Source organism: Mauremys mutica, chromosome 8 (genome assembly GCF_020497125.1).
Source record: "Mauremys mutica isolate MM-2020 ecotype Southern chromosome 8, ASM2049712v1, whole genome shotgun sequence".
NCBI lineage: Eukaryota > Metazoa > Chordata > Testudines > Geoemydidae > Mauremys > Mauremys mutica.
This window is the reverse complement of record NC_059079.1, coordinates 38,538,681-38,566,448: the sequence shown is the minus strand read 5'-3', so window position 1 is coordinate 38,566,448 and position 27,768 is coordinate 38,538,681. Positions and strand designations below refer to the sequence as shown.

The following is a 27,768-nucleotide window of genomic DNA, read 5'->3' as shown; positions in this document are numbered from 1 at the left end:
ATCTTTGGACTTACCAGTCAACCCGGACACCATGTGGAACCTGAAGTAATCAATCACGCAGCAGCAGAGACCACACCAAAGAAAAAAACCCAGCAAATACTGTACTGCCTCAGGAATTCAGCCACGGAAGGGTGGAGGTCCTGTAGCCTCAGGTCTGGTGGGAGGTGTGGACTCTGAGCGCAGAAGGGGGCCTCGGGGTTCCTGGCCCACAGGAGCACCAGGGCTCAGGGCTTTAGACCCATGGGGAGTGCTGGGGCTCGAGGCTCTATTCCCGACTTCAGGCCCATGAGAGGCTAAAGCCCCGAGCCCTGATGTCCGTAACTCTGAGGTCCTACTGTATTTTCAACAAGGGAGAAAGTCAGTCCAAGAAAGGAAATACATTTTCTGTGAGTTACCTTAGTGGTGTTCAGTGCTTGTTGAATCAAATCTTGCACTGCAAAAATAGTTTGATATGATGATAGTTTCATGATTGAGATTATCCTGGTATAAGTGACTTAAATTCTGACATTTGATCAGTGTAATGATCTAAGGAATCACTGTTGAATCACGTCTGCAGATAGTTTCTTTAGTTAGGGGAAGCTGGTAATATGACCTTTTAAATGTCTTTTGAGTATAGAAGACTATATTCTTTATTTAAATAGTTTGGAGATTGCAGGATAGAGAGATTCCTTTAGGGGACGCTAAATGTTTACTCAGAAACTGATTTAGTTTCATTTAGCTCAATGACCTGAAAAGGCCTTAATCAGCTTAGAACTTCAGCAGTTATTTCATTTAAAGACTGCTTCAGCAAAGTATTGTGGAAAAGTTTCACTGTACCCTTTACCAGATATATAAAAACACTTTTATAGTTGCAAACTTGAAAACAAAGCAGTAGCTCAGAGAGGCTTATAGACATTACTGCTTCATTTGAGATGTTTTTGGGTTTTTTGTTTTTTTTTTCTTGGCTGACTCATTTTCATCATATCCAAACCCTCTAATTTCTGACGGTCTGCTATTGAGGAAAGTGCCTAAACTCTTACTGTCTCTTCCTCCCCGCCTCCCCCCCCCCCCCCCAAGGAACACCCATTGTATCATTCAGACATCCTTTTTCCTACTGTAACCTTGAAGTTTAAGATTTTCTTTACAACAGCAGGGAAATCCTTTTTGCAAAATTACTTAACTGGAAATGTGCATGTGTTTATATTCAAGAAAAAAGCCAAATATATTTGTATTATGGTAACTGCATCTGAAAATCTTTTGAATTTTCTTAAACACTGAGGAAAATTGAAATGCAAAATGCAAAACTAAACTCTTCAAAAGCAGTTATGTAGGAGACAATATGCAAAAGTCCATGGGTGTTTTTTTTTTTAGGAAAGAGGACTTGTGTTCAGTTGAATGTGCTATGAGAGCAAAGCATACTGAATAAATATCTGTGAGGTCTGATATTTGTATTACTGTGTTCGTTTGCAAGTCCCATGCAGATTCCATTAATAGTTTCACATTAATACTTCACATAGATTAATATTTTTCATATTTTGAAACCTGTTACTATAGCTCTGCATCAAATAGCAATTGGTAATGACCCTTAAAAAAAGGGAAGTGTGTACAATATTGCAGCAAGTTGGCCACTTGAGATTGGAAGAGTTCTCTCGGACTACCAGCAATAAATTACCTGACAAGCAACAAAAATACAGAATATAGTATAAATTCATAGATTAAGTTGCAAATATCTGCATGTTACCATTTCATTATTTTATTGATCTGATGTCAAGTTACATCAATATTTCTTCATTCCTAACATGGAATTTAATGAATTGGACGAAATGAATTCTAGTTCTTCCTGTATTTCCAACAGCTGCTTTATGTTTCAAACACACAGGCTCTGTGCTGCAAATAGTTATGCATGCTCTTACTAATTAAGTAACTAGACCATTGAAGCCAGTGGGACTACTTACTTGTTTACAGCTAAGCACATGCATAAACTTGAATGATTGGGACCTCATTGTGATAGGCAGAGGCTTACTTTTTAAGAGTAGATAGTTTCAAGAACTGTTTTTGCCCCAAATTCCTGAATTTCCTCTCCTGTTTCCTCTACGTAGCACTCTTGGGGCCTACCCTGCACCCCATGTATGACTGCATTTCAGTGATGCTCTGTGTATTATATGTGAAGTACTTTGGGATGTCTAGGAATGAAAGGCCCAATAAAAATGTAAACAACATTTACACGAAAAAGTGCAGCTTTGCTCTAAACCACTAGATTGCAAGCACTTACAAGCAAAACTTCTCTCTCCAACAAAAATAAATGCAGGAAATTCCAGATTTAAAGGGCAGTTCTATTTTTTTTTAAATGACTAAAAAGGGAACAGTGAGATTGAATATTTATGGCCCTCCAATGAACTCATGTTCAAATTTGCACATCTTCTAAGTAAAAACATTTGTGTAGATGTGAGCCCTGCAAACTCGTGCAGCAGCTAAAGCTCAAATTGTGTTGTCTGGTTTGTACGTTGTAACTATAGTTAATGATTGTGAAACTGGGGGTATGGCTACACTTGCAAATTTGCAGCGCTGCAGCAGGGTGTGAAAAAACACCCTCTGCAGCGCTGCAAATTGCGGCGCTACAAAGCGCCAGTGTAGTCAAAGCCCCAGCGCTGGGAGCGCGGCTCCCAGCGCTGTCCGTTATTCCCCACAGGGAGCTGGAGTACGGACAGCGCTGGGAGAGCTTTCTCCCAGCGCTGGGGCTTTGACTACACTTAGCGCTTCAAAGCGCTGCCGCGGCAGCGCTTTGAAGCGCTAATGTAGCCATAGCCTGGAACTTATTTAACAAGTCTGTTGATTTATGAATAAGCTAGAAAAGAACTAAGCTCAAGTGTCTCAGATGATTGAGACTGCCAGGATATATAAAAGCATAAAGGGTAAAATCTGTTTTTGTCTTAAGGTGCACAGAGCAAAAATATCAAGTAAGGTAATGCCAGGTATTTCTGACCGGAACCTCCTTTTTAAGATCTGTCCATATATATTTTATCTTCTGAGCTCAACTTCATGTTCATCCTAATGATACGCTAACATCACAGTCTGTGTGTGACCATTAAACTTCCAATTCTGATTTCAGATACTCTGATATTAGACCTACCTGGTAAGAGAATCTTTAGAAAGATGGGTCAACCAGTACACAGGGGGCATTAAACAAACTGAATTGCTGTTCAAACTTTACTTGACATTTTCCTGTCCTCTCAAAGGAATACATTTTACAAAATGTGGAAATTTTTCTGTTGTGCAGAAAACAGGAACCTTTTGGGCTCTTTTAGGGAAAATATGTGCTCTACCACTAAAATTAGCTTCACAAACTCAAAAACCTTTATGGACTGAAGTTTCCTAGTATTTGAAATTCTTATCTCTTTCAAAATGATTGATCACTTTTTCCCTTTGTACAACAAGCCAGCAAGTTCTGGCAAGCCCAGGAGATTTAGAATAAGCGTCTCTGAGATTTACTATTAACCAAGCCATAGAAGCACTGTGTATGCCTTTCACAGTAACAAAGTGCCAATAAAACCAGTCTTGAAACTAAGTATGATCTACTATAGCAAGGAAGACAAGCTTGAAAAGACCCATAATATTATAGCCGACCCCTCCACTTCTCTGTAATCCAGTGTTAGGGCAACAAAAAAGAAGCCACATGTACAACTCAAATTCCACCCAGTCTAATTATTAGAACAAAATCTCATTTTTCCCCACTATCTTTTTTTAGTCAGTCAATAAAACCAGTATGGCCAGTTTTCATGGCCAGTGGCCTGGGTGCCAGCAAGAAGTGGGGAAGGACACAGAGCACACGAGAGAGTAGCTCCCTGTTCTCAGTTCCAGTGTTCAACCCCACTTTACTCTGGAACAGCCATTACATGGAAAGTCCAGCTTAGGCCCTGGAGGCCTGAGATGCAGCATATTCTCAGTTACTGTGAGGATAGCACACGTGCAGTCTGCTCAGCACTGCAAGCAGTGAGAGGCTTGAGCATGCTTACTTAGGGCAGAATCATCTAACAATTTAGCTGCTAAAAGTGTAAGAAGTCTGAGCATGTGTGAACAGCAATTTTTCAAAGGCTTATAATTTGACCAAATTTGGACAGATTCTTAATGGCGCAGCAAAAGGCATATCCCTGATACAAAGGTCACCTCTTTCCAAATTTCAAGTCTTTGCTCCAAATGATGGGGGGAGGTAGAGCTTTCCAAAGAAAACACTGCCAACATTTTTTTAATACTGAAAAACAGCCTTGTTCTCAAAAAATGGCTCACCCACTTTGAAGTTAAAATCAGTCTGATGCAGACTCCCTGCAAGGAAAGTTTCTGACCAAACAGTTTAAGTTTGGCAAAGTTATAAGCAACTGAAAACAGAGTCTTTATAATGGAAAGTGTCAGGCAACTTTAATAATAAGCAGAGCTGGTAGCACCGGCTATACATTGTACTAACAACTAGTCCCAATCTTTATTGGGTCCACCAGAATAAAAATAAGGCCTTAAGTCTGAAAATGTTTGTGTGTGTTTAGTTTTACGTTAAGCATGAAACTAGTGTTTGCAAGATAAGGGCCTAAAAAACCCCAACAGAAATAATAGATGCTGGAAAGCTTGCATTTTTTTTAAATTAACTTATTTTTGAATAATTAAATTGTGACAAAACATCTTTAAATAGCATGCCCTGAAACTTCTTTTAAAAAAATTATTTTAAAATATTTTAAACACACATTTTTCTACTTTCTTGCTGATATTTGGAATCGGCCCAGGAGTAATTCCATGACACCTACTTGAGATACACTCTTATCCTTCTCATTTGTCCACTTGCCTGCCTGCTGTTTCCCTTTATATGCCTTCTATACATATGCCTTCCTCTCTGTTTGGTTTTCATCTCTGCTGCTACTGTTACTGGTGAATGTCTTCTTGCAGAACCAGGGGAAAAGCATACAAACTAGCTCCCCCTGATCAGTATGTACCAGCAATGGTATTACATTAGTGCATGAGACAGGAAGTGCAGTGGGACATCAACAAAACAGTAAAATGGACTACATAGAAATCAACAAACATCCACAGTCTACTAAGGACCATTGCACCAGCGTCATGCAGTGTAGTTCCCAAATCTGGTTCAATCATGTGCATCCAGAAATCTGTGGGGTGGTCCCAGGGATGGTGCCAGCTAGGGTCACAGGGCATGCACTTCATGTATCAATGGAGCGTTTCAGAGCACTGTGTGCAGGGGTGTTTTTGTCCTTCTAGGCAATATGGCCAAAGAGCATATAGTGCTGCTTTTGAATACGAGTGACTGAAATCTTTGAGATTATGACTCTTCAGACAAAGTCAAAATACTTTATGGTCAGGATTTGGTGCTGACAGTGCATATGGAATGCCTCAAATTGCTCCAGATTTGCCTGTGAGAAGGTCCAGGTTTCTGACTCGTATAGCAATACGGGTACACAGAAACATGGTCAAATATACAAGGTAAAGTAACTGAAAATATTTTTTTCTGTAATTTTTCAATTAGTCATCTTGTTACTTATAACAATAGAATATTTTTAGATAGAAATAGACATTCAAGTTGCACTGTCCGGTTTCATTTTTCATGAAAACTGCCTCAGAATCTTTAAAGTCCATGAGAGCATTCAGGATTTCTGTCTTTAAGATTACGTCTGCAAGCTCCCCACAGAGTTGCTAGTACTCAGCTTAACTAAGTTGTCTCAAAAGGAGAAGGATGGGTTGACTCTGTTGGGATCTGAAATTCATGTTCCAGGGAAGCTGGTTAGTTTCATCCTGTGATTTAGACCATCAAGCCATTCCTTTCATTTGTCAATTTGTCTAAATAAATTGATGGTTTAAAATAAAGGATTTCCAAGTTCCAAATGGACAATTTTTTTTCTTTCTATAAAAATTGAAACACAGAGACAGAAGTTATCCCTGTACAGAGCTATACTCATTTATATTAAAATACATCTTCTAATAGCAATTAATAGAAATAATTGACAGTGTGTGGTTATTTAGTTAATAGGGAGGTAGCGTCATGATTTTTTTAATCTATCCGTAGTACAGGTAGCTCTCCAGAGTTCACATTTTTCACTGCTTCCTCTGCTTGTCTGGGTTGTTAAGAAGGCAGATAATTTATATCTCCCCTTATCGTGTGTATGAAAAACAGGAAATGTTCCAATTCCTGTTTTCTGACAGGATTGCTTGGTGTTTCTCCCCTGTCACAGGTATGAGATGCATGGTGGCTATTAGTTTTGCGCTCTCCATTTTGATCTTTGATCCTAGCTTTCTCCTGTTCTTTCTCTCACCATTTCATTGTCAGGCTGTGAGTAATTAAACATTTTATTCTAGTGAACACTCTCTTATGACTCAGTTTAGGAACTGAATCTTTAGACTGAGTGTGGTGCTTAATTGTAGTTAATGAAAATCTACCCTCATACAACTATTGCTTGAAAATATGTTTTCGCTTATGTTGATAGGATAATAAGTTTTTTTTGTAAAATGAACCAAAGAAAAGTAACTTAGTTAAACTTGCTCAGTTGTCACATTTCATTACTGTATGCATTTCATCTACAAATACATAAGAGCTGTTGACTTTTATGTGAGCTGACAAGTAATGAGATAAAGTAATTTTTTATATTAATCAAAGCATTAAAATGTAACAGGCAAATTATTTGGGTTTCTACAGTTAGCTAAATCAGCTGTCATGACACTTCCTTGATGCACAATGGATTCTTAAAAAATAAAGCATTAATTCAGTGCCTCTGCCACAGTATCCGATGGCTTATCAGCTGGAGGAGTAGTTGGTTATTGTACACATACTAATACAGCCAGAATTATATGCTAATTGCAATTGAATGTTTTGGAATAGTAAACAAAATTTGTGTGCACAATTTGTAGTATAATAACTCATACAAAACAAGTCTAATCACCACCGCTCATTACATAGTTCTGTAAACGCTTTACAAAAACACTTTGTCCTTTTCTCATAGCTTTGCCACTTAATTACCTTCTCCATGTATAATAAATTTTCTGTTACCGCTGTTCTGTTCAGGGTTGGGTTTTTTTTTTAATATATTCATATGTATGTTCCTATTCATTGTGTCTCAACAGACATAATACTAAAATACACTTGTGTTTATCTTCTCCAAACTACTTTTTTATGCATTTTAGCCCCTTCAAAATTGTATCTCCTTTTATATAACAGAATTAATTATTTTCTGTGTATTTTGAAGCTTATCAAGAGGATATTTTGATTTTTATTGAGAACTTGAAAGCTTAAAATTTTTAAATGAATTTGTTAAATATTTTTAATGTAACAGTGAAATTATTCAAATTCAGTTTTTTCCATGCCAAAACTTATTTCAAATAAACATTCTTTTTATGTTTAACTTCATATTTATCATTAGATTATAAAAAGCAACTCACTTGTAATGCAGCACAAAGCAGTCTGTCATTTGTACTTTTCTTGAGTAAACCTTTCCCCAAAGACAACACCTGCCATTATAATTGCAACTAAATATATTTCCTTCTGGTGAAAATACATATTCTTCTCTTAAAACATGAAAATGTGTATATAGAAAATACTGTAGTAGTCAGCTAAAAAGGGAAGCTACACTGTTTTATGATGTGCAATCAAGGCTTGCTTTAACTGTTTTTGTTCTGTATTTTCTGACACATCTGACTTAATTAGGACCATAGGAATTGCCTTACCAGATAAGACAGACCAGAGGTCTTTCTAGTCCAGGGGTTGACAACCTTTCAGAAGTGGTGTGCCGAGTCTTCATTTATTCACTCTAATTCAAGGTTTCATGTGCCAGTAATACATTTTAATGTTTTTAAAAGGTCTCTTTCTATAAGTCTATAATAATGTATAACTAAACTATTGTATGTCAAGTAAATAAGGTATTGAAAATGTTTAAGAAGCTTCATTTAAAATTAAAATGCCGAGCCCCCGTACCGGTGGCCAGGACCCAGACAGTGTGAGTGCCACTGAAAATCAGCTCGCATGCTGCCTTTGGTAAGCATGCCATAGGTTGCCTACCCCTGTAGTCAGTTATTCTGTCTCAATAAGAGACTAGTACACAAACTAGGGAAATGCAACCTAGATGGAGCTACTATAAGGTGGGTGCATAACTGGTTGGAAAACCATTCCCACAGAATAGTTCTCAGTGGTTCACAGTCATGCTGGAAGGGCATAACAAGTGGGAGCCCTCAGGGATCAGTTCTGGTCAATATCTTTATCAGTGATTCAGTTCCTTGCATCTGAAGAAGTGGGTATTCACCCACGAAAGCTCATGCTGCAAAAGTCTGTTAGTCTATAAGGTGCCACAGGATTCTTTGCTGCTTTTACAGATCCAGACTAACACGGCTATCCCTCTGATACTTAGATAATGTTATAGAGAGTACACTTTAAAAATTTGCAGATGATACCAAGGTGGGAGGGGTTGCAAGTGCTTTGGAGGATAGAATTATAATTCAAAATGATCTGGAGAAATGGTCTGAAGTAAATAGGACGAAATTCAATAACAACAAATGCAAGTATCAGAGGGGTAGCCAGTTTAGTCTGTAGCCACAAAAACAATGAGTCCAGTGGCACCTTAAAGACTAACAGATTTATTTGGGCATAAGCTTTTGTGGGTTAAAAAACCCACCACTTCAGATGCATGGAGTGAAAATTACCGATACAGGCATAAATATATATTGGTACATGAAGAGAAGTGAGTTACCTTACAAGTGGAGAACCAATGTTGAAGGCCAATTTAATCAGGGTGGATGTTGTCCACTCCCAATAATTGATGAGAGAGTGTCAATTAAAATCTTTACATATAAAATGATGGGGTCTAAATTAGCTGTTACCACTGGATAGTTCTCTGAAAACATCCACTCAATGTGCAGCAGCCGTCAAAAAAGCGAACAGAATGCTGGGAATAATTAAGAAGGGGATAGAAAATAGAACAGAAAATATCATGTTGTCTCTATATAAATCCATGGTACGCCCACATGATGAATACTGTGTGCAGATGTGGTTGCCCCATCTCAAAAAAAATATATTGGAATTGGAAAAGGTTCAGAAAGGGCAAAAAAAACCCTATTAGGGGAATGGAACGGCTTCCATATGAGGAGAGATTAATAAGACTGGGACTTTTCAGGCTAAGGGAAGATATGATTGAGGTCTATAAAATCATGACTGGTGTAGAGAAAGCAGATAAGGAAGCATTGCTTACTATTTCTCATAACAAATGAAATTAATTAGGTTTAAAACAAGTAAAAGTAAGTATTTCTTCACACAGTGCACAGTCAACCTGTGGAACTCCTTGCCAGAGGATGTTGTGAAGGCCAAGACCATAACAAGGTTCAAAAAAGAACTAGATAAATTCATGGAGGATAGGTCCATCAATGGCTATTAGCCAGAATGACAGGAATGGTGTCCCTAGCCTCTGTTTGCCAGAAGCTGAGAATGAGCAACAAGGGAGGAATCACTTGATTATCTTTTCTGTTAATTCCCTCTGGAGCACCTGGCCCTGGCCACTGTCGGAAGACAGGATACTGGGCTAGATAGACCTTGGGTCTGACCCAGTAGGGCCATTCTTATGTTCTTATTCTTATGTCAATACCAAGAGAGGGAACATTGCCTTTGTAGTGAGCCAGCCACTCCCAGTCCCTATTCAAGCCCAAATCAATGGTGTTAAGTTGCAAATGAATTGTAGCTCAGCAGTTTCTCTTTGAAGTCTGTTTTTGAAGTTTTTTTGGTGAAGGGCTACTTTTAAATCTGTTACTGAGTGTCCAGGGAGTTTGAAGTGTTCTCCTGCTGGCTTTTGCATGTTACCATTCCTGATGTCTGATTTGTGTCCATTTATCCTTTTATGTAGAGACTGTCCGGTTTGGCCAATGTACATGGCAGGGGGGCATTGCTGGCACATGATGGTATATATCAATTTAGTATATGTTTCTGTGGTGTGGTGTGTAGTTGCTGGGGAGTATTTGCTTCAGGTTGGGCGGCTGTCTGTAAGCAAGGACTGGCCTACCTCCCAAGGCCTTTGAGAGTGGGGGGATTGTTTTCCAGGACAGGTTTTACCTGTTTTCCAGGTAGATCGTTGATGATGTGCTGGAGAGGTTTTAGCTGGGAGCTGTACATGATGGCCAGTGGTGTCTGTTGTTTTCCTTGTTGGGCCTTGTCACGGACTCACAGATCGTGCCCACTCATGGCCCCGTGCGGTCTGTGGGGGGTGCCCCTTTCAGTGTGACAGCCCTTCTCGGGGGTCCACTCTCTCTTGTGGTCAGGCCCCTCCACCTCCTGGAGCTGTACCTTTCTGAGCCTTAGCACGTCTGTCTCTCGCCGTGGGCCCCCTCGGGGAGTCCACGCGCTCTGGACCCCCCGGGCCTCCTCACCCCCAAAGGGGTTGATGCAACCCTGTTCTCTAGACCGGAGTGACTCTCAGCCAGCATAAAACAAGAGGATTTATTGAGAGTTGAACACAGCACAGGAAACTCGCAGGGCCTCAAGCCTGGCCTCCTTCAGCCCAGCACATCCCAGTCTCCTTGCATCCAGGGTGGGCTCTGCTTGCTCCCTCTCTCCAGCCCAGCGCCCCCCTGCTTCCCAACTGGGCTTCCGATATCCATGGCCCCAAGCCCCCCCTCGTCCATTGTCTTCTCTCCAGGTAAACAGGGTCGTAAACAGGAAGGCCTGGGTCTCGTCTCCTCCTCTCAGCCCTCCTCTGACTGGAACCGGCTGGTCAGGTCACCGGGGTCCTCTCTTCACAGCCCATTGTCCTCCCACTGGCCAGAACTGGCTGTCTCTCTTGAGCCAGATCTCGGGTCACCAGTCGCTGGGGTCTCCATCCTCCAGGCCATCGGCTGGGGTCCTGAGTTCCCTCTCCATTCCTCTGTAACAACAAACTCCCTCTCCTCTCGTTAAATCAGTAACACCTGGGGACGCTGAGTCCCACCCCCTGTGCATGCAAACCACTGGAAAACACAGAAAACCCCCCACTTCGTCACAGGCCTGTCCTGTAGTAGGTGACTTCTGGGTACCTGTCTCACTTTGTCAGTCTGTTTCCTCGCTTCCCCAGGTTGGTATTGTAGTTTTACATAAGAACATAAGAGAGGCCGTAGCGGGTCAGACCAAAGGTCCATCTAGCCCAGTATCTGTCTACCGACAGTGGCCAATGCCAGGTGCCCCAGAGGGAGTGAACCTAACAGGCAACGATCAAGTGATCTCTCTCCTGCCATCCATCTCCATCCTCTGACGAACAGAGGCTAGGGACACCATTCTTACCCGTTCTGGCTAATAGCCATTTATGGACTTAGCCACCATGAATTTATCCAGTCCCCTTTTAAACATTGTTATAGACCTAGCCTTCACAACCTCCTCAGGTAAGGAGTTCCACAAGTTGACTGTGCGCTGTGTGAAGAAGAACTTCCTTTTATTTGTTTTAAACCTGCTGCCTATTAATTTCATTTGGTGACCCCTGGTTCTTGTATTATGGGAATAAGTAAATAACTTTTCCTTATCCACTTTCTCAACATCACTCATGATTTTATATACCTCTATCATGTCCCCCCTTAGTCTTCTCTTTTCCAAGCTGAAGAGTCCTAGCCTCTTTAATCTTTCCTCGTATGGGATCCTCTCTAAACCCCTAATCATTTTAGTTGCTCTTTTCTGAACCTTTTCTAGTGCTAGAATATCTTTTTTGAGGTGAGGAGACCACATCTGTACACAGTATTCGAGATGTGGGCGTACCATGGATTTATATAAGGGCAATAATATATTCTCAATCTTATTCTCTATCCCCTTTTTAATGATTCCTAACATCCTGTTTGCTTTTTTGACCGCCTCTGCACACTGCGTGGACATCTTCAGAGAACTATCCATGATGACTCCAAGATCTTTTTCCTGACTCGTTGTAGCTAAATTAGCCCCCATCATGTTGTATGTATAGTTGGGGTTATTTTTTCCAACGTGCATTACTTTACATTTATCCACATTAAATTTCATTTGCCATTTTGTTGCCCAATCACTTAGTTTTGTGAGATCTTTTTGAAGTTCTTCACAATCTGCTTTGGTCTTAACTATCTTGAGTAGTTTAGTATCATCTGCAAACTTTGCCACCTCACTGTTTACCCCTTTCTCCAGATCATTTATGAATAAATTGAATAGGATTGGTCCGAGGACTGACCCTTGGGGAACACCACTAGTTACCCCTCTCCATTCTGAGAATTTACCATTAATTCCTACCCTTTGTTCCCTGTCCTTTTAACCAGTTCTCAATCCGTGAAAGGACCTTCCCTTTTATCCCATGACAGCTTAATTTACGTAAGAGCCTTTGGTGAGGGATCTTGTCAAAGGCTTTCTGGAAATCTAAGTACACTATGTCCACCGGATCCCCCTTGTCCACATGTTTGTTGACCCCTTCAAAGAACTCTAATAGATTAGTAAGACACGATTTCCCTTTACAGAAACCATGTTGACTATTGCTCAACAGTTTGTTTTTCTATGTGTCTGACAATTTTATTCTTTACTATTGTTTCAACTAATTTGCCCGGTACCGACGTGAGACTAACCGGTCTGTAATTGCCGGGATCACCCCTAGAGCCCTTTTTAAATATTGGCGTTACATTAGCTAACTTCCAGTCATTGGGTACCAAAGCCTATTTAAAGGACAGGTTACAAACCTTAGTTAGTAGTTCCGCAACTTCACATTTGAGTTCTTTCAGAACTCTTGGGTGAATGCCATCTGGTCCCGGTGACTTGTTAATGTTGAGTTTATCAATTAATTCCAAAACCTCCTCTAGTGTCACTTCAATCTGTGACAGTTCCTCAGATTTGTCACCTACAAAAGCCAGCTCAGGTTTGGGAATCTCCCTAACATCCTCAGCCGTGAAGACTGAAGCAAAGAATCCATTTAGTTTCTCTGCAATGACTTTATCGTCTTTAAGCGCTCCTTTTGTATTTCGATCATCAAGGGGCCCCACTGGTTGTTTAGCAGGCTTCCTGCTTCTGATGTACTTAAAAAACATTTTGTTATTACCTTTAGAGTTTTTGGCTAGCCGTTCTTCAAACTCCTCTTTGGCTTTTCTTATTACACTCTTGCACTTAAGTTGGCTGTGTTTGAGCTCCTTTCTATTTGCCTCACTAGGATTTGACTTCCACTTTTTAAAGGAAGTCTTTTTATCTCTCACTGCTTCTTTTACATGGTTGTTAAGCCACGGTGGTTCTTTTTTAGTTTTTACTGTTTTTCTTAATTTGGGGTATACATTGAAGTTGGGCCTCTATTATGGTGTCTTTAAAAAGGGCCCATGCAACTTGCAGGGATTTCACTTTAGTCACTGTACCTTTTAACTTTTGTCTAACTAACCCCCTCATTTTTGTATAGTTCCCCCTTTTGAAATTAAATGCCACAGTGTTGGGCAGTTGAGGTGTTCTTCCCACCACAGGGATGTTGAATGCTATTGTATTATGGTCACTATTTCCAAGCGGTCCTGCTATAGTTACCTCTTGGACCAGCTCCTGCGCTCCACTCAGGATTAAATCTAGAGTTGCCTCTCCCCTTGTGGGTTCCCGTACCAGCTGCTCCATGAAGCAGTCATTTAAAGTATCGAGAAATTTTATCTCTGCATTTCGTCCTGAAGTGAAATGTTCCCAGTCAATATGGGGATAATTGAAATCCCCCACTATTATCGGGTTCTTAATTTTGATAGCCTCTCTAATTTCCCTTAGCATTTCATCATCACTATTACTGTCCTGGTCAGGTGGTCGATAATAGATCCCTAATGTTATATTTTTACTAGAGCATGAAATTTCTATCCATAGAGACTCTATGGAACATGTTTTAAGAATGCTTGATAGAGATCTTGTAGGTGTTTGTCTCTGTCTGAGGTATTGGAGCAAATTCTGTTGCCTCTTAGGGCTTGGCTGTAGACAGTGGATTGTGTGATGTGTCCTGGATGGAAGCTGGAGGCATGTAGGTAAGTATAGCGGTCAGTAGGTTTCCAGTATAGGGTGGTGTGTATGTGACCATCGCTTATTTGCACTGTGGTGTCCAGGAAGTGGATCTCTTATGTGGACCGATCCAGGCTGAGGTTGATGGTGGGGTAGACAAATGCAAAGTACTCCACTTCGGAAGGAACAATCAGTTGCACACATACAAAATGGGAAATGACTGCCTAGGAAGGAGTACTGCGGAAATGGATCAGGAGTTCATAGTAGACGACAAGCTAAATATGAATCAGCAGGGTAACACTGTTGCTAAAAAAGCGAACATAATTCTAGGATGTATTAGCAGGAGTGTTGTAAGCAAGACACAAGAAGTAATTTTTCCGCTCTACTCCGTGCTAATTATACCTCAACTGGAGTACTGTGTCCAGTTGGGGTGCCATGTTTCAGGAAAGAAGAGGACAAATTGCAGAAAGTCCAGAGAAGAGCAACAAAAATTATTAAAGGTCTAGAAAAAATGACCTATGAGAAGACTGAGAGGGGACATAAGAGTTTTTTCAAGTACATAAAAGGTTGTTACAAAGAGGAGGGAGGAAAATTATTATTGTTAACCTCTGAGGATAGGACAAGCGGCAATAGGCTTGAATTGCAGCAAAGGCAGTTTAGGCAGTTGGACATTAGTAGAAAAATGTCCTAACTGTCAGGGTGGTTAAGCACTGGAATAAATTGCCTAGGGAGGTTGTGGAATCTCCATCCTTGGAGATTAACAGCAGGTTAGACAAACACTTGTCAGGGTGGTCCAGATAATACTTAGTCCTGCCATGAGTGCAGAGGACTGGACTAAATGACCTCTCGAGGTCCCTTCCAGCCCTATGATTCAGAAAAGGGTGCAAAAGTCCTCTTTGGTGAACAGTTAGGGAACAACCTGTCTATAGGGAAGATCATCTAACGTCAGGCAGTTAATGCTGTCCTGAAGCATCTGAATGTCTTTTCCAAATGTTTCGTCTTACCTATCTATGGATGTTCTGATTTGAGACATTTATATTGATCAATTATATTGACCTGGTGCAAGTATGGCTGAGGCAAATGGTTACTTCCTTTATAATCCCTTATGAGAATGAGCCTAGGAGAATATGCTCACCAAAGCTATATGCAGTGGGTTGTTACTGGTACCAGCAGGGGAGAAAGGGGAAAAGTTTACCCGGTAAGAGCAGGAAGTGGCTGACCCAAGTGGTCATTGTGGGGCAGGGAAGGTCCACTGTCCCTTCCAGCTGACTGTAAGTCGGGGCATTTATACCCTGAGCAGTCCCAGAGAAGCCTTCTTATATCTGGATCAGGCTGACAGCACCAACCCATGAAATCTGAAAAAAAAAATCCTGGGTTCCTTCATGACCCACAGTGGGCGTTATACTAGTTGTCCCTTTTTCCTCAGAGACTGGAGGAAAAAGGGACATGTCCCCCACTGCAGATTGGCCAAGGGGTGAGTTTTTCACTTTCCCCACCATGGGTTTGGGGTGGGGGAAGGGGGTTTAGAGTGTAGTGTCATTATGGAAGGGACTTGGTAATTGGATAAAATAGATTGGAAAATGATTTAAAGGAAAACATCCCTAAGGGAGATGAGGAAGTGGAGTTTTGGGGGTCTTAAGTCTGCTACAAGGGGGAGTCAGCCCCCCCTCTTTTTGTAGCCCTCTTAACTCTCTTACAAGGGTCCCAGCAATGCAGTAGCTGGACTTGGTTGAGGGTTATGTGGAAATGATTAAGGAAGCAATGATGACCTGCACTGTACATTAGATATTTTAAGTGAATAAAGTTGCCACCCAGTTAAACCACATCCAGTGCCTCCTGTCTTTCTTCAGTGTGGCTGGACAATGAGGATACTACTGTGGGAAAGAGATGGGTTTAGCTCTGAATGTGGCAAGGTTATTTGTAGTTCCTATTTTTTTTTCTCACAGTTGGTTTCCCCGAGTGCTCTAAGTCATGCAGCATTACAAAATTGCTGATAATTAACAGATAGAAACATTAATTTAGTAAAATAAGCAGTGGACCAAATTCCCTCCTTACCCCGCCTTCATGTATTACTGTCAATTAAGATAAAAATCAGTACATCAAATTGAGCATTGCATATGCAAATTAGGGATGCATATATGTTGTCACAATGCAAAAATCATGTACTACACATCTACATTTCTATAATGGTCTCTTGGTTCTACAGGGTGAATAGTGTGAAAATGTCCAAGTTAGAGCATGTTGTATTAATGTTTTGGCAGTATGTCTGTGGAAAAATGTTTGTTAAACTATGGCTGCATTTTGAAAAGCCTTTTATTTCTTCCTGTTTGTGTTCATTATGGAAAAGTAAGTTGTCTCAAAGTATTAAGATGGGAAACCATTTATGAAGTACATGTTCCATGAAACTGTTGAACAATTTAAAAAAAATTTTCACTTCTGCTTGGCAATTTTTACGAGTGTGTTCAGTGTAACTTTTGAATAATACTCTTTTTGTGTTTGTGTTTTGGGGGTTTGGTTTTTTTAAAATATCTGGCTTGGTATTGAATATAATTTCATGTCACTAAGAGAAACTACATTTTTGCCATATTGGTAAAGTTACGTTGTGTATCAAGATAATTGTTAACCATATCTGCAGTGACATATTTAAGTGAAATAGATTTCAGAAGAAATCCCAATTGATCATCTTCACTCCTCTTCCGTAGGGTATCTGGGTTGCTTAAAAACAGAAATTAGGACTTGTTTCTGATTTCTGTTATGCATTTGTTTATTGTCAAGACTGCTACTGTTCTTGCATATGCTGCAGTAAAACTTTTTTTTTTGAGGCTGCTAAGCACTGCTGCATATGTAACGAAGATAATTAATCTATCACAAAGCAGTACTGTGTGCTTCCTGAAAATGTATTACTGCTGCGATGAAAGAATTTTTAAACTTTTTTAAAGATAATTTAAACATTGGTTACTAGAAATTGAGTTACTCAGTGTGGGGAAAGATTATTGGCATATTCATATTTGTAAGTGATGTTTTCTGCTAACTAGATTGAGCTTTCACATGAGAATTGAATAACTATGAAATAAATGGATGTAATAATGCTGCTGTGATTATGCCTTTTCTTGACTGACTTTTGTCCGGTACATGTTAATGTTAATTTGTATTAAATTTTTAGGGATGCCTCATTTGGGAACTGCACATACAATCTCACAATCCTGGATTGCTTGCAGGGAATAAAAAAGGTAATATCACGTCTCCTTACTGTAAAATACGATGATTCTTTAAAAACAAAATCACGTAGAAATCTGGTGATGGGTTTTTTTGTTTGGTTGGGTTTTTTTGGTGGTTTGGTTTGTTTTTTTGTTTTTAATTTTCTGGGAAAGTCTCATACCCTGCCACAAAACTTGAAAGCATGAGGGCTTCCTTTAAATGCAGAGAGTAGGAGAAAGTATTAAATTACTAATTTACTAGTTGGCTACCACCTCAGTTTCACGGACTTCTGAAGATCAGCTGATGTGTAGGAACTTGTATGTCCACCAAACCACTTCTGTGTGGAAATGTTTCTGTAACAATTTGTTGGCTCAAATTAAAAATTGGTACAAAGGAATAACTTAGGTCAGTATCCTTACTTATTGAGAAAATAGACTTAAGATTTAATTAAAATTATTTAATCTAACTGATATTTCAAAAATACTATCTTTAACACAGTATTTGCAAATGATAGTGAGAAAATTTAACAACGCTTAATCCAGTTTTATTACAAGTATTATCTTTATGACCTGTACTAAATAAAATTCTTGGAACAGTGAGTTTTATGATTTGATATAGCTTCCCAGCCTTTCCAAAACTGTTGAAAAAGGAAAATGGTAATGCAATTTTAATAACTTGCTTAGTTTTTGTTGTAGCATTATGCAACAATTTGACTTGAGTATTTCTTCATTTTCAATTTATGGTTTCCAAACTGGACTTTCACTTTATAATTTTTGTGTCAAACTTATCAAGGAAACTAGTTTTAAAAAAAAAAAAAGGTCAAATGTATAGGTAAGTGTTCTTTGTAATATTTCTACTAGAGATTCAGTGTACAGTTATGATGCATGGGACTGAAGAAATAAGTATTTTCTAGAAAACACATGACAGGATTGTCAGCACCAAAAATTAAAAAAACATGAGTCAGGCCCCCTAAAATCAGGAGATTGTCCTAAAAGTGAGATTATTACAAATATATATATTTGGGGGGTTTATTTATCCTCTGATTTTTGGACTGGTAGGATACTCTTGGGTCATGTTTTAAGCTTTTCTTCACAACCCTGAGGGTAGAGAGTTCTCATCTATTCACATGACTCTGGTAGGTAGGGTTTTAAGACACACACCAGATATTATGAGACTTTAATTAGTCGCCTTATACCACAAGATAGGAGCAAGTTCTGCTCCTCTCTCTCATTGCTGACTTCAGTGGGATCACTTTCTTCAGGGAGGAGAGCAGGATTTATCTTAGATTTTGTATTGGTTACCAATAGAAATGTATAATCTTAATTGTTCTGCAAGGGTATTGAAGCAAATTAGTTTCTTCAAAATAAAACCAAAAGGCAAGCCGAATATTTTTTGAACTCTTCACATTGGTTGGAGAAGTCCAGCCAGTTAACAGAGCACTAACAGTAGGAAATCTCACTGAGAGCTCTGGGAGATGACTAAAACCAGATGTTGTAGGAAATTACACTAGTGCATGGGAAATGAACATGTGTTTTATCAGCAAGGATATAGAGATCACGTTTTTTCTTTGTTCCATTATAGGGATCAGCACTGAATTTCTAACCCACTGACCTGCAAAGCCAAAAATATTTCGAGCTGAATTCTCCTCTTTTACTCTAAAGCAAAATTCTTGGCCTGCTTTATTTATTTGGAAGAAACTATTTTGTTCTGCCTTCAAAAGATTGCGCTCTGTATAGTAGAATTACAGAATGCATTTTTCACCTAGTACAGAAACTAGTTTAAACGTTCCTTAATCCCAAAGCACGCTTTGTATAACCTACGTTTTTCAGAACATGATGGATATATCTGATTCATTGGTATAAATACTTATGCTAACATATTGTAGAACTATACACCATTTATTCCCCACAGACAATCGCTGCCATGTCTTTCTTCATTCACAAGACATTATAGACTTAAGTATTATCAACCAGGAAAAAAAAACAACACTTAATGCAAAGTTGGAAGAATCGCACAGTGCTTCAGGAACTATATATGCCACCCAAAAAAAAAAAAAGTTGGAAAATGTTATAGTTGCATAATTAAGTTAGGGAATACCAAAATACAGGTTGAATACACTACCATAACCCTTTGTATGCGATTTGCATAAACATTATAATCTTTAATTATGTACTCGTATACTATTTCTCCAATATAATATACATTTTTCTATAACCTTGTACTTCATGCTCTTCTTTGTATGTCAGACTCCATAAGTCATTTATTCCCAAAAGTGCTGAGTGAGGTAATCTTGTTCTCAATCATTGTACAGCTTACACAATACACTATATAAAGTAATAAGTAACTAGTTAAAAATAGTCAAGTTTATGATTTGAGAAGTAGTGTCTGTTACTGTAATGAAAGGCTCCCTCAAGGGAGGAGGACTCCCCAGCCAGCAAACCAGAATATATAGTCAGCTTCTTTGAATATTAACCTGACCCTGAATAAGTAATGTACGATGTAGTATGTTCATATTTTATTATAACTTTGCCTTAGTAAACAGTTTAAAAAAAACAAACAAACTGTACCAGACTTATATGTATAAGGGGGTAGAATTAAGGTGGCAGGTGGTACCTTAATGTTACTTAAAGTCCCGAGTTTTCTGATTTGCTCAAATGTGCAAGCTTCAATGTTCCTAGTATAAACTTTTTTGGATTTTTAAACATTTTAAACTCGGGCAGTTTTATTTTGTTGATTCTCAAATATGCTACAAAATACAAAGACCTGACAATAGACTATTATGATCAATCTCCTATGTAAGAAACTATTTTTAAAAAAAAATTTTTTTTTTAGGCCTTTCAGCATGGATTTTTTGATTTTAAGACATTTGATGTGGATGAGTATGAACACTATGAGGTTTGTATATCTCAATATTTAATTCTTAATTCTAGCTTTGCTCAAAGTATGTTAGACTTGCATGTGCAGTGGCATATGCTATGAATTAGAATGCATGCATAAATAGAAATCAGTTGTAGTGTTGGACTTGGGATTTTATTTCTGTATGTCTATCATGATATTCTGACCAATGTAAATGAGTAGTATAAGTTAAAACTGTGGTGTATGTACCAGTGGTGTATTCAATATTAAATTGAATACATACCAAAATCTCTTCTGGAGATTGCTTATTAAAAAGGCCACCTTACTTAAATTTTTCCAGTGCTTTGATGTACTACTGTATGTATTTCTAGAAAACTCTCTGTATATTCAAAAAATCATTCATGTAGCTAGCACAGAGGCATTGGTGTCCCTAAAAAGTGTAGTGCTGCAGTTGAGCATGCTTAAATAAAATAAGTCTAAAGATTTGTAGAAGTGCTTAACTTAAACAGGTCTCTGTGACTCCATTAAAAAGCTGTTTAATTTATTTGAGATAAGATGACAGTTGGCAGTTTTTCAAAGAGATATTATTAAGGGTGCAAGAGCAAACTATCCCACTGCGTAGAAAAGATAGGAAGTATGGCAAGAGACCACCGTGGCTTAACCAGGAGATCTTCAATGATCTGAAACTCAAAAGAGAGTCTTACAAAAAGTGGAATTTCGGTCAAATTACAAAGGATGAATATAAACAAGTAACACAAGTATGTAAGGAGAAAATTAGAAAGGCCATGACACAAAATGAGATCAAACTAGCTACGGGCATAATCTACAACTACATTAGAAGCAAGAGGAAGACCAAGGACAAGGTAGGCCTGTTACTCAATGAGTGGGGGAAGAACAATAACAGAAAATGTGGAAATGGTAGAGGTGCTTAATGACTTCTTTGTTTCGGTTTTCACCAAGAAGGTTGGTGATGATTGGACATCTAAAGTAGTGAATGCCAGTGAAAATGAGGTAGGATCAGAGGCTAAAATAGGGAAAGAACACGCTAAAAATTACTTAGATAACTTAGATGTCTTCATCTATAAAAAGTGAAATAAGGACAACCCAGGGAATTACAGACCAGTCAGCTTAACTTCTGTACCCGGAAAGATAATGCAGCAAATAATGAAGCAATCAGTTTGAAAATATCTAGAAGATAATGAGGTGATAAGTAACAATCAGCATGGATTTGTCAAGAACAAATCACGTCAAACCAACCTGATAGCTTTCTTTGACAGGGTAACAAGCCTTGTGGATGGGGGTAAGTGGTATACATGGTATATCTTGACTTTAGTAAACCTTTGGATACTGTCTTGCATCACGTTCTCATAAACTAGGGAAATGCAACCTAGATGGAACTACTATAAGGTGAGTGCATAACTGGTTGGAAAACCATTCCCAGAGAGTAATTATCAGTGGTTCACAGTCATGCTAGAAGGGCATAATGAGAGGGGTCCCGCAGGGATCAGTTCTGGGACCAGTTCTGTTCAATATCTTCATCAATTATTTAGATAATGGCATAGATAGTACACTTTTAAAGTTTATGGACAATAACAAGCTGGGAGGGGTTGCAAATGCTTTGGAGGATAAGATTATAATTCAAAATGTTCTCGACAAACTGGAGAAATGATCTGAAGTAAACAGGATGAAATTCAATAAGGACAAATGCCAAGTACTCCATTTGGGAAGGAACAATCAGTTTCACACATACAAAATGGGAAATGACTGCGTAAGAAGGAGTACGACAGAAAGTGATCTGGGGGCCGTAGTGGACGACAAGAGTCAACTGTATTAGCAGGAGTGTTGTAAACAAGACAAAGAAGTAATTCTTCCAGTCTACTCTGCGCTGATTAGGCTTCAGCTTGAGTATTGTGTCCAGTTCTGGGCACTACATTTCAGGAAAGATGTGGACAAATTGGGGAAAGACCAGAGAAGAATAACAAAAATGATTAAAGGTCTAAAAAGATGACCTATGAGGGAAGATTGAAAAAAATGGCTTTGCTTATTCTGGAAAAGAGAATACTGAGAGGGGACATAAGAGTTTTCATGTACATAAAAGGTTGTTACAAGGAGAAGGGAGGAAAATTGTTTGCGTTAATCTCTGAGGATAGGACAAGATGCAATGGGCTTAAATTGCAGTAAGGGAGGTTTAGGTTGGACATTAGGAAAAGCTTCTTAACTGTCAAGGTGGTTAAGCACTGGAATAAATTGCCTAAAGAGGTTGTGGAATTTCCATCCTTGAAGATTTTTAAGAGCAGGTTAGACAAACACCTGTCAGGGATGGTCTAGATAATACTTAGTCCTGCCATGAGTGCAGTGGACTGGACTAGATGATCTTTTGAAGTCCCTTCCAGTCCTATGATTCTGTGATGAGAGTTAAGATCCCTCTGAAGTACAAGAGACAGTAGGAAATGGGCAAGAAGAATGTCCATTGAAAAGTTAGTTGAGTTTTTTTAGTTTGCAGGAAGTGAAATGACAGACAAACATTGAACTCAGTATTCAACATTCACCAGATTGAGTTCTCCCATCCCTCCTACCATCTAGCTGTTCCCAGAATTTTAAAAATCTTTGAAAGAGGTTTTTCTAAGTACAGTGGTATGCTGTTGTGTATAGACTGATAAACCAATTTTGTTCTCCACGACAACAGCCTTTGTTGCATTGCTCAGCATTTTTTGTTATAGTTACTATATTTTATGTTGAGCAAGTAATCATTATTCTGTTTACTCTTTGTATACTATAGTAAAATGCTTGTTCTAAAAACAAAAGATGGTTGATTTGAAAAAAGAAGGTTCTTGGGAATATGTACATGCCCAGTCAAGTTTCTCTAGCAGGGTGTGTACATAATAGTATAAACTAGTAACCTGTGTACAGAGTGTTCCATTATTTGTTAATGTTTACATTTGAGATTATTCACTTTTGAAGAATGAGAATGTGGAATGTTATTTAAAGGAACACTGCTGCCTTGGATTAATTTTGACCTACTTAAAGAAATGAGAATCTGGGAGCCTCTTCAATTTCCTCTTCTTGCATTCTTTCAGGTTTGCCCATTTAAAAAGTATCTGTGTTCTCCTTTCTCCAGTTCTCCCCAACTCTCTCATAACCAAATGCCACTTACCTTTATACTTGCACTTCTCCAGTTTAAACTCTGAGCATGCACACAAACTAACCTGCTGTGTGTATTTATTCAGTCCACATACTTCCAGTATGTGAAGCTAAAAATGTAAACACTTATGTATTATTTTTTGGCATGGTCACAAATGTGATGACTTGTAATGTAGACGTGGGAGTTGTTTTAAGAGTAATTTTAAACGGACAGATATGCAAGAATAATGGATGTAGAAACCAATTCTCCTTCATTGTCCTACACAGGTCCAGGCTTATAGATTGTTCCCTTTTCACTGAACTAGACAGAAAATACTGAATTTATAATGGTATTTTAGGTTCTTATCAGCTATCTCCAGTTACCTGTCAGCTGTATATTTGTACAGGTAGGTTAAAAATTGAGGTATGGATGATGTCCCTTTTTAAGTACAAAGAATTCAGTATTCATGAATACAGGTGACAACACTGAATTATCAAGTGAAAAACATTCTTATATAAAATTCTGCTCAATCTACTGAGGTTACAGACATTGGTATAAATTTGTTTGTTTCTGCTTTTTGCCAGGTAAGAAGTCAGGCCACCAGTCCTTATGCTCCTATTTACTTCAGCATAAGTTTTACTTGTGGGAGGACCATGGAGTCAATTGTAATGGGGTAGCCAGGCAAATAGTTTACAAATTACCTACAGTGATGGACATAATGAGAACTTTTTACTTGGCGAGATTTTATGTGGAGGGGTGAGCTGGTCTACTGAATATATCATCTACTCATAAATTATATAAAAATCTTATATAACATGTAAACAGAGTGCCATTGCAAAAAATGTCATGTGTAAAGCAACTACATTGTCAAACCGGGAATGAATCCATCTGTAATTTTTTTAAGAAGCCTTAGAGATTAGGGAAGTCTTGGGTTATGTATCTCAGAGATGCTTTCAGATTTGGCCCGTTGAGTGAGCAATGGAAGAATTCCAGATTAACAGATAAGTTGTGAAGCTCGAGTTCAAAAATAAACAGAACACTTCTGATCCTCGTGTTAGAGGAACATGCAATCTTGTTTCTTTTAAAGAAAACCCTCTTCCAACCTTTAATATCCTCTTAATTGATTTATAGTTGGGTTTGTTTACTGAACCATCAGAGACATGCCAGTACATGGATTACAACTTTCACAAGGAAAAAGGAAATTATTATTTTGAGAGCTTAATTTGTCTTAATTTGTTTACTATTAATTCCTTTTTTGCCATTGTTAATGATGTGGCAGATTTCCATAGCCTTTGATAATGCAGAAATGTCTTAGGTCAGGTGTAGAAAGGTTTGCCTATATGCTTTGGAGAGATCTTCAGGCTTTTCTAAGATTACCTTTACTATCATGTAAATTTCTGGCAAATAGCTTCATACATGGCTGGTTTCTCCCATTTCCTGAGCCAAATAGTTACAACTGAAATGCTTTGCTCTTATGATTTCTATAGAGAGGATAGTTTTTTTTTTTTAAGTATTATTCAGGAATAGATTTTAAATAGTTGTGTGTGAATTTTAAAATGTTTTTCCTTTCTTCTCTCCTAAAATGCTCAATAGCGGGTAGAAAATGGTGACTTCAACTGGATTGTTCCAGGAAAATTTTTAGCATTTAGTGGACCTCATCCAAAAACCAAAATTGAAAATGGTATGTTTTTCTTGTCAATCATATGTCAAAACATTGTATTTTTTTTATAAACCCTCTGTTCCTTAATATGATTAGTCTTTATTTCCAATCTCTGACGTATTTGTGAAGAGAGTAGTTAAGGGTTAGAGTATGGGTTTTTTTGTTTGTTTGTTTGTTTGTTTTTTAAAGTTACATTGATTCTAGTAGGTGGATTGATAAGTTGATGTTTTGTTTTGGTAGGGGGGCTTTTTTGTGTTTGTCAATTTGGATAGAATTTTGTATAGAGTTTTCACATTATAGGACGTAATTTCATTCAGTGACAATTAGATCTGTGGAATTCACTCAGTAAGTGACTCAGAAATTTGAGGTGACCCCCTACTTTTCTTCCTGAAACTGACAACTGATCTCACTTCTATTCAGAATTAAAGGTGAACTACAAAGGGGGAAATGAAGAAAAAAGGGTGCAAGACCAGATTCTTTATATTGTATAAAAAAGCCCTGAAGAGTTTTTAAAAATGCTTGTTTTTACATTAGAATTTCAGGTGTTGCCTATTGAAGATTCTGTAGATGATAGAGAAACTAGTAGGTTTTATAACATTAGAGAGAGCAAGGATGTGAAACCTGATTGAGAGGGGAAGGGATTTTTATTCATACTACTTAAAGGGGAAGAGTCAACTAGAAATCTAGTTAGTTTTTTAAAAAATTGGTTACAGATAGGTGGGTTGGGTTTTTTTGTGCTACACCTACCCCTCAGTTTCCCTGCCAATATTTGTGGTTTTTAAAGTTACACTTTCTAATTTTAATGGTCTCTTTCCAGCTGCTGTATTTAATATAAACACGCATACAAATTAAAATGGAAACTGACTAGCTATACAGGGAAACGGAAACCGCAAAGTACTGCCAAATGTATTGAGTACATGAACTGAGAAATTTTTTTTAACATTTCAGTTACAATCATTACCTGCAGTGGGCAAAACACATTCACAGACGTAATTTATAAGTTGCTCCTTTAAAGCACATATTTAACTAAAATACTGGAGTGTAAGGATATGAGGGGTGGTCCAACTGGCAGCCAGTGGAAAGGATTCATCCCTCAGGATGATTGTGCCTGGCCCCCAAAAGCGTCCAGCTCTGCACCATTTTTCTGTACAAAATTGGCATCCTCGGCACAGCATGACCTCACATATATGGTCCAGGCAAGGTCACGCTGCATGGACACCATTTTGTAGCGCAAAATGACATCCTCTGCACAACATGACCATCCATGTACTGTACATGCAAGGTCACGCCTCATGGAAGACACTAGTTTGTTTATGTACGTTCCCTGTGGAGGTGCTACATAGCTACAAATGCAGCCCACAGTACTGAAAAGGTTGGAGCATCGTATAAAGTTTGAGCAGCCACACTGCAAAGCCATCCCGAAGTTACTGTGTCCTTGCTGGTGCTGCAGCCACCTGTGTGTCACCAGGACTTATGGGAGCATATCTCATGATTCTTGGAGTAAGCTGAGCCGTTCTTTAACTCTTTCCCAGTGAATTATAGGAGAACTTGTCTGTCTTCTGGGCATACAGAGGCATTGTGGCAAGGCAATGAACGACTGTAATTGCTTGAGTGATTTAACCTGTATTCTCATTGCTCAGTCGGTGAGCTCTTCGAGTGATTGCACATATCTATTCTACTGTAGGTATGTATGCACCTCATGCGCAGTTGTCGGGGAACTTTATCCCTCAGCAATATCCACTGGAGTGGCACAAGTGCTCTCCACCATTGCACACCACTGCATTCAGGTATAAGAATATGAAGTTGCAGCCAACCACCCTTCAGTTCCTTCTCACCACAGTGATGGTTGGTGGAGCACTTCCAGTCTTGCTGTCGCAAGCTTTTCCCTCACTTTTTGTATATAATTTCCTTGTTCTCTTAGCAGTCAGTTAGGTATAGAGTATAGTTAGTGCTAGTGATAGGCTTCAGTTTTAGGTCCTTTTGGGGCCAGATTTGAATCTCAGTACTGGTACCAGAGCCATGACTTGCACTCTGTGGTTTCAATCCTGCAAGTTGCGTGCCAGGCTGATGCAGGTCAGCAACCTGCACCCCAGCTGCCTAAAATGTTTGGGGGAATCCCACATCAAGGATAAGTAAAGGATTTAAGCCTCACTCTAAAAAAGATAGAGCAGCCAGATGTAAGTGTCTCCTTATGGAGATGGCACCCTGCCCTCCATCAGAGCCCTCGAATTCAGAGCGTATTCCAAGTGCTGCACCTTCAGTCTGGAGCACACTACTGAGATGTCTTTGGCAGCTCGATCTGTATCTCTGGTACCAAAGAAGAGAACCAGATCTTCCAAGGACTTGGTACTCTGTTCAGAAAGAGCATTGGTACCAAGACCATCTAGAGGCTAAGGCTCTGGGAGAGAGACTGAGGGGAAACATTCTCCAGAGCATTCCTCATCTAGAAAGGGGGGGATTGTCAACTCTGGAACTTGTTCCGGGTCCATTGAGGCTGACGCCTGATGTTCCTATGCAAAAAGTTCATATTCAAGACCTAGTTCTGATACCAGTGACGCCAGAAGCATATGCAGCCACTAGAGAATTGCTCAACTTCTCGGAACAGGTATCCCTGGTAGCCCAGGAATGGTTTCAGCTGGTAACAGTGACTATGATTCCTACACCAGCTCTGCAAGAGCATGTGGTATTGATGCCTTCTATGTTCTGGTACCTAAGAGGCAGTACAATCCATGGGCAAACCACCATTAATATCCCCAGTACTGTCATTCTCTGGCTCAGCTTATTTTATCTCCTATCCACGTGGGTTGTGCTCCACTGTTATCATAGGACTTGGAGTCATTTTCTTCAGACTCAGAAGTGGGGTCTTTTTGTGTCCCATGCAAGACAGAATGCGTGCGCTGCATCAGAGCTTTGTGACATTGCCAGTTTCTTGTTGGATCTCTTCTCTGCAACACAGTAGGTCAAAGAAGTATATGCCTGGGACACTAGATACAGGCACCCCTGAACCACTAGATA

The 27,768-nt window shown here is 39.0% G+C and overlaps 1 protein-coding gene across 1 annotated transcript in view; it reads left to right on the top strand.

Moving 5' to 3' along the window:
- CDC14A (cell division cycle 14A) overlaps nucleotides 1-27,768 on the top strand; it is a 114,085-nt gene that overhangs the window by 51,229 nt on the left and 35,088 nt on the right. Inside the window, exons 6-8 of the mRNA XM_045028922.1 lie at nucleotides 17,082-17,148; nucleotides 19,949-20,011; nucleotides 24,687-24,774. Of these exons, the coding sequence (XP_044884857.1) occupies nucleotides 17,082-17,148; nucleotides 19,949-20,011; nucleotides 24,687-24,774 (218 nt within the window). The remainder of the gene's footprint in view (nucleotides 1-17,081; nucleotides 17,149-19,948; nucleotides 20,012-24,686; nucleotides 24,775-27,768) is intronic.